Below are 8358 nucleotides of genomic sequence, written 5' to 3' on the forward strand. Positions count from 1 at the left end.
AGTATATTTGTGGGCATGACATCACTGCAGTGATCTGTGACATCACTACACTGATTAATGACATCGCTGCCCTGATCTATGACATCACTGCACCTACCTATTACAATATGATTCAGAACTGTGACATCACAGTGAGGACCTGTTACATCACCGACCCGTGACATCACCGACCCGTGACATCACTGCACTGTGCTATGTTGTCATTATCCTGCCTTTAAGCAGTTTACACTTTTAACTTGCAGATGACAAATAAAAGAGATCTTCCTCGGTGACTGAGACAGCGCCATGGGCAACGTTTGGGTCTTCTCAGTTTCCAGGAGATATTTAGGGACAGCCACTGTCTACAGATGAAGGATGGGAATTGATAACTGCCAGTCAGTGGCAGTGGGGAGGAGCTGGGTCACAGAGGTACCGCATTTCACCAAACGTTTGGCATTAATCCACGTGCTGGTGTCCTGGACCTAAGGCCTTGGCACTTGTCAGTGTTTCCCGATCAGAAATGGTGGGACAACCCAGAGTGGGCAGCAGTGACCCACTGACCCAACACTGAGCAACTACGCCTCCCAACCCCACTAATCCACCACTTCACTCACACTCCCCGATTCCTGAATGTTGACACACTTCTCCAGGAGCCTCCTCCTCTACTGAAGCAAAGAGAAGGTAAAATGAAGGCTTTTTAACAAGGCAGTAACATTACAAAGAAGAAAAAAATGAAGGGAGAGGCAAACGGACCAACTCTGGGTCATCGCCCTAGAAGGTTCATTCCGCCTCTCCCTCCACAAGTGCAGGGTGTCGGCAGCGTTTCCCGATCTTACTCTCAGTGAAACATCTAAGAGCGGCCTCTATTCTGCCAGCGTAACTTTACCCGTGGAGCAGGAAGAGCCCAGAGGAACGTTCCAGTCACTGGAGTAACCTAACACACTTTTCTATCGGAGCGGCACTGTGTGTTCAGGCCGTGTGTGTGCCCAACCTCAGCTTTGAAAACGCTGGTCCGTGCTTCCTCAGTAACAGTCTCAGTTTCTCGTTGTCTGAATCGGGATCCAGGGGTTTGTTGTATTCCTCGTCCTCCTCGTCTCGCCCGCTGACCTTACCGGGACTGGGCATGGCCACTGGACTCTCACTCGAAGCTTTCTTCCTCCACTTCGTTCTCCTGTTCTGGAACCAGACCTGTGGTGTTGAGAAGAACATGAGTCAACTGAAGACAGGAGAGCCTGCAGACACTGGAATCTGGAGTACGTGTCTTCAGAAGGCGCTGGAGGAACACAGCGAGTCAGGGAGCTGAATCAACTCAAGGTGACCATTGTGACCCAGACCCCCAGCCAGGCTGCATTTCATCTCCTCACCAGAAGAACATGAAATCCAACTCAATCTCAAAAGGATTGTAGAAACAATTTGGGTGAAAATATAACAGCAGGGTTAGTAAGTTTGCAGACGAGACTAATGATATTGTAAACGGTGAAGGTTGTCGAGAATTACAGGTGGATCTCAATCAGCTGGATAAGTGGGCTGAGGAGCGGCAAATGGCGTTCAATTCAGGTAGGTGCCAGGTGTTGCATTTTGGGAAGTCAAACCAGGGCAGGACTTTCACAGTGACCGGTCGGGCCCTGGGGAGTGTCGTAGAACAGAGGGACCTAGGCGTAAAAGTACATGGTTCCATCAAAGTGCCGTCACAGGTAGACAGGGTGGTGAAGAAGGCGCTTGGCACACTGACCTTCATCAGTCAGGGCACTGAGTGTAGGATTTAGGACATTATGTTGCAGTTGTACAGGACGTTGGTGAGACAGCACCTGGAGTATTGTGGACGGTTTTGGTCGCCGTTATAGGAAAGACGTCATTAAGCTGGAAAGAGCGCAGAGAAGATCTACGAGAATGTTGCCAGGACTTGAGGGCCTGAGTTATAGGGAGAGGGTGGGCAGGCTGGGACTTTATTCCTTGGACTGTAGGAGACTGCAAGGTGACCTTATTGCGGTGTATAAAATCGTGAGGGGCATAGAAAGGGTGAGTGCACTCAGTCTTTCTCCCAGGGAAAGGGAATCAAAAACCAGAGGGCGTAGGATTAAGATGAGCTGGGAAAGATTTAAAAGGGACCAGAGGGGCGGCTTTTACCACGCAGAGAGTGGTACATTTATGGAACGAGCTGCCAGAGGAAGTGATTGAGGCAGGTACATTAACAATATTTAAAAGATACTTGGACAGGTACATGGATAGGAAATGGGCCAAACGTGGGCAAATGGGACTAGTTTAGATGGGAACCTTGGTCGGCATGGACCAGTTGGGCCGAAGGGCCCGTTTCCAGTCTGCTGATCACTTATCATTCAATTCCTTGCCAATGTCAAAACTTTCCACTTCCTTCATACTCTGAAGTTTTCAAAGTGGTTATATTGGCATCAGGGGAAGAGGAAATATCCATCCCGCCCAGTGTTACACAGAGCTTGTCTGATCTCCTTCCAGCAGTACCTCCCTTTATGCCTGAACCCATGCATGAAGCTGTTCCGTGGCACGGTTCCCCTCGGCTGTGACACATTAATTCTATCTCCCCTCTTGCCCAGTTTCACTCTGTGTCTCCGTTGACCGAACCCCTTCACCATGGTTTACCTCCTGTCTGGCTCAACGCTGCCAATCTTGACACTGACTGGTTGGCCTCTCCCTCCTGGTGAAGTGCCGGAGACTTGAGTGGAATTCCCAAGAATTGTAGAGATCGCAGAATCATGGAATTGTTCTGTCGGAGAAGGGGGCTGTTCATCACCTCTGTGTCAGCCCCCATCACAGCCCACCCGTACCAATGCCCCGTATTTTCCCCACAGCCTTGAACTATACCCTCTCTCCAGTGCCTGTCCAACTCCCTTCTGAAAGCTCTAGTCATGGAGTCATACAGCATGGAAACAGGACCTTCAGCCCACTGAATCCTATGCCAATCCCATTTTATTCTCCCCATACATCCATCAACTTCCCTCCCCTCCCCCCCCCCCCCAGATTCTACCCCTCACCCACACGCTAGGGGCAATTTACAGTGACCAATTAACCTACCGACCTGTATGTCATTGGGATGTGGGAGGGAACTGGAGCACCCGGGGAAAACCCACATGGTCACTGGGAGAACGTGCAAATTCCACACAGACAGCGCTGGAGGTCGGGATCGAACCCGGGTCTCTAGAGTAGTGAGGCAGCAGCTCTGCCCACTGCGCCACTGACGGATTCTGCTTCCATCCCCACTGGAGATCAGATCCACTCTCTGCAAAGGAATGATTTTCCTCACATCCACCTTTGGTGCCCCTGGTCCTTGAAACACCCACTAATGTGGACAATCTTACACCCTCCTTAAACTAGTCAAGGCCCAGTACAAATCCATCAGCTCTCCTCTCAACCTCCTTTCTTCCCCAGAGAGTAACCCCAGCATCACCAGTCTAACCTTGGAGCTGACATCTTATATTTTCGTTACACTTCCTCCCAGAACCCTGCCAGTAAACCTCCGCTTCACCCTCTTGGAGGACTTCACACCCTAAAGCATGATGAGCAGATCTGGACACGGTACTCCAGCTGTGGCCTCACCAGTGTTACCTTCAGTTCAACATCGCCTCCATCCTTGTGACCTCTGTGCTTCCAGGAACCATGGGACTCACTACGCACTCGCTCAATTACCAGAACATGGTGACTCGTTGCAAGCTACTCTCTGCAGATCTACTCAATTTACCAACACACCTTGTCGCTCTCAAGAACTGATACATGTACACACAGGCCCCTCTCTTCCTGCACACCCTTTAGGGATGGCAGAAGGCAAGAAAACCTCTGGATTCTGGATTCCTGCTGTCCTGGACAGAGGGGTTCAGGACTGCTAGTTATCCAGGTACCACCCACAACAATAACATTAAATCTCTCACCTTGACCTGGGACTCGGTCATCCCCAGTGAGTGAGCGAGGCAAGCCCTCTCAGGTCCAGCCAGGTATTTTGTTTGTTCAAAGGTCTTCTCCAGGGCGAAGATCTGGTGGCCAGAGAAGGTGGGCCTGGTGTGCTTCCTCTTGGTGTCAACGTCCACCAAGGAGCTCTTCTGTGCTGGGAAAACAGACGAAAGGAGGGGGTTTCATGGAGGTCTGGGTGCTGGTGGGCTGGGCACTGGGTCAGAGAGAGACGCTCACTCAGCCTGTATGAATGTTCATAATTGGTGCGGTGTGAACCCCCAGCGTCATAGTGCAGCACACATTGGGTAAAGAGAAGCAATCAATGCCCCATTTGGTGTAGTAGAGTCATAGAGACACACAGCAGGGAAACAGGCCCTTCGGCCCATAAGATCAATGCCGACCATTAACAACCAATTACACCAATCCTGCATCGTTCCATCTTTAAAAGATTCTCTCCCCGTTCTCACCCACCCCCCCCCCCCCCCAGATTCTACCCCTCACCTACACACTGGGGGCTTTTTACAGTGGCCAATTAACCTCGCAACCCACACGTCTTTGGGATGTGGGAGGAGACTGGAGCGCAGGGAGAACGTGCAAACTCCACACAGACAGCACCCGAGGTTAGGATTGAACCCGGGTCTCTGGAGCTGCAAGGTAAGTGGCTCTACCCGCTGTGCTGCTGTGGTTATCTGTGTCAGCTCCAATGTGTGACTCCTGCCTATGACTCCAGAGCTGGTATACAGTGCTCCCTCCAACAATACACATCGAGTGGTCAGCATAAACACTGCTCCGGTGACCATTCAGCCCTTGAACTTTGTTCTCATGGATCCCACTCCTGAAGCTCCTCCTGTCGCTGACAGACACCCCATGGGCTCTCTGAAGCCTCTGATGCTTTGCTGAGGAGTTCGGTTTTTTTACATGAGGAATGTCAGACCGTTGAAGGGCAGCAGGCAAGGATTGCCATCATGGAGGGCAGTGTCTGGGAGTTGGAGCCACCTTCCCAACCCCAGGCTGCTGGAAGCAACCGCACAGCAGAGGTAACTTGTGGCTGCAGGCAGGCAATTCAGCACAGACTGGGAATCGCTTCTCAGACCTCCGTGAGCTCAATATTATTGGCTGATTCGACATCTCAATGCCACTGACTGATTGGACACCTCTGCCATCAGCTGACTGGGCATCTCAGTGCCACTGACTGATTGGGCACCTCTGCCATTAGATGATTGGGCATCTCAAACCCATCGGCTGATTGGACACCGGTGCCATCAGCTGATTCGGCATCCCAATGCTATTGCCTGATTGGGGGACTCACTGCCATCAACTGATTTGTCATCTCAATGCTATTGGCTGATGGAACACCTCTGCCATCATCTGATTGGCCAGTTCAGTGCCATTGACTGATTGCACTTGTTAATTAATGAGCGATGGCTGTCAGCAATGGTAGCTTGCCACCTAGAACCTTTCTGAAGCTGGATAGCTTGCTTTGCTTGGAATATTTTTACGAAAGATTGTCATCGATCTTCATGTGAGCCATTGAATTTATTGAAAGATTTTGGGAATGGAAGATGAAGGCAGGGATAGGACAGTACATTTTTTAAAAAATATGAATTAATGTGCCTCCTATCTCTTCCCCAACCAGATCGAGCATTAATCATTTCCATCTTTGATGATCCAAATCTCAATCCTTTCAGCCATAAATGATATCCTTTTTAGATCTCTTAATGTAACCACGTTTTTTTAGTTTCCCTGGTAAATAGAGTAACTAATGAAGGGTCTTTGAACTGAAACATTAACTGTTTCTTTCCCCACAGATGCTGCCTGACTTGTTAAGTGTTTCCAGCATTTAAATTTTCTTAAACTATTCAACTTTTCTGCTCCTTCACTGTTGTTGCCTGTGAGTTTATGGCACATATTCCCTTCCGTCCCTATCCCTATCCGTATCCTGATCACCCTTTTATTAGTTATGTCTCTGAAGAAACTGTTCTAAATTCACTCATTGCCCTTCAGTTGTGAGCCCAGGAGTAAATATGCACTGTTCAGCTACAAATCGCAAATGTTTTTATCGCACATTCTATGACCTGTTGAAGTGTTTTACACAGACAAGGAATCACTGTGTCAATAACCTGTAGTTCTCTAAGAGTTAAACCCCTCCCGAACTTGCCTTGCATCTTATTGTCTGCCCGCACTGCACTTTCTCTGTAACTGTAACACTATATTCTGCATTCTGTTATTGCTTTTCCCTTGTACTACCTCAATTTTGGAATGATCTGTATGGATGTCATGCAAAACAAAGTTTTTCACTCTACCTCGGTACATGTGACAATAATAAACCAATTTACCAATTACCAGTTACCAAGATTCACGATGATGCAAGCATTAAAGTTTTGAACAGTCGGGGATTTATTGACTTCTAATCAAAAAGTAAATGTTAATGGCCAAATAATCGGAAGTAAAAGTCAAAGTCGAGTTTATTGTCAGATGCACAAGTACATGTGTGCACAGGTGCAATGAAAAACTTACTTGCAGCAGCATCACAGACACATAGCATCAGATACACAACATTGACAAGAAAAACATAAATTAAACATGAATTATACATAATTTTTACAAGAAAGAACACAATTAGGACAAAAAAGAACAAAGTCCATTGTAGTGTAAAGTGGCCAAATGGTCACCGTGTCTCCACAGTACTACACTTACTTGCGTTAGATGGGTGCCTGCCTGCTCTCCAGCACGGCTCAGGGGACGGGCAGTAACGGGTTGGGTCTGGGGGCCTTACACAGGCAAACGGCATGTTGTAATATATCCCAGGTCCTGCCTCCGTGCCGAAACTGCTGAGCTGGGATATCCCGGGAACAAAACCAGTCCTGCCTGATGCCCCCACACTCGCTGGTTTGCTCAAGATATCTGTAATGCCGTAGGGGGTCCCAACACCAAGGGGGTCCGGGTTCCCGCTGGGAAGCAGCCTAGCGGCTGGGTGACTGGGTGGGGCCCAAGGGTCGGCACGGTGAGCCGGAGGTTTGTACACGTCAGGTGTGTAGCTCAGAGCAGGCAGGCTGTCTGTTGCCCGCGCCTCAAGTGTTCCCTGCAGACCTGCATCCATGTGGATCTCCACCATCGCAAGTGTGCCTGCTCCTGGGAACTTCCGTCTGAAGTTTCTGTGGACCGCTTCAGATCATTGCCCTTCCCATAGCGAGTGCGCCTGTCCAATAACTGAGCCACGGCCCAACCTAACCCGAGCCTGCAGAGTAGACAGAACTGTCACTGTTGGCAACTGTTACTGGCAGTGGAATAAACTTTAAACCCTCAGCTCCCTGCAGCTTGGAGAACTGTGTCATCGTTTGGTGAGTGTGGCTGGCCCTGTTGCAAATTAACTGCCACCCCATTGGCCAAGTGTACCTCAGCTTGGTTTCCATTGGACGCCCATATCAATGACTCGCACTTCAACTGGATGGTTTATTTTCTTGGTGACGGTCAATTTTCCCTCGACCTGCCTTCAGCCCCTCCCCTTATCCCCCGCCCTACACACACACACACACCCACACACACACACACACACACACACACACACACACACACACACGCACACACAAACACAAATGCACACACCCACAAACACATACACACACACATACACACATATACGCACACACACACATACACACACACGCACAAACATACACACATGCACACACGCAGACACACAGACACACACACGTACACACACACAGACACACACACACACACATGCACACACACACAGGTGCACACACACACAGGCACACACACACACACACACACGCATACAGACACACACACGCGCACACACCGCCCCATGCAAGAAGCTGTCATTTTCAAAGCAATCTCACACAAGTCAAATTCAGCGTAGCAGAGAGCCCGTGGAACCACGAGCTGTCAGCTAATCGATTAGGACAATGATAATTTACACAACTTTGATTAAGAAAAATGGGCAGAGCAGAAATAAAACGACAGCCACCCCGGGAGGCGGCAGTGCCCGGCGTTTGTGGGAATGCCCACATTGCAGAAATACTTCATTACAGACAGCAGCATCTCCTAACCCCCAGCCTCACTCCCTCCCTCTCATTCTCCTGCCCATTCCCCCATTCATTCTGCCTCTTCATCTTTTCCCGTCTGCTCTCCTATTCCATCTCTCTCGTTCACCCTTTCCACCCCGAGCTCAGTCCCCGATTCTCTGCTTCTCGTTCTCCCTCCGCCTCCCACCGCTTCACTCCATTGTTCCACCTCCTCCAGTGTCCTCGCCCTCTCGTTGTCTTTTCCTGCCTCTTGTCACTTGTCCTCTGCCTCGTTCTGCTTTTCTCCTCCTTGAAACCCCTTCTTCTGAAAATTTGGTGTCTTTGTGTGAAACATGAGGCAAAGGTCGGTCCCTTGATGTCCCTCCACCCCCCCCCCCCCCCCCCCACCACGGACTTCCTGGAGCCAAAT

At 49.7% G+C, this 8358-nt stretch overlaps 1 protein-coding gene across 1 annotated transcript; it reads right to left on the minus strand.

Moving 5' to 3' along the window:
- Positions 1 to 948: 948 nt before the first annotated feature.
- Positions 949 to 7012, minus strand: LOC127584154 (homeobox protein Nkx-6.3-like). Its single transcript, XM_052040735.1, has 3 exons — positions 6595 to 7012; positions 3879 to 4051; positions 949 to 1167 (listed from the first exon to the last, which is right to left on the minus strand). Exons 1-3 carry the CDS (start codon positions 7010 to 7012, stop codon positions 949 to 951), a joined length of 810 nt encoding a protein of 269 aa, XP_051896695.1.
- Positions 7013 to 8358: the final 1346 nt, after the last annotated feature.

This window comes from Pristis pectinata, chromosome 29 (assembly GCF_009764475.1).
Source record: "Pristis pectinata isolate sPriPec2 chromosome 29, sPriPec2.1.pri, whole genome shotgun sequence".
Classification (NCBI taxonomy): Eukaryota; Metazoa; Chordata; class Chondrichthyes; order Rhinopristiformes; family Pristidae; genus Pristis; species Pristis pectinata.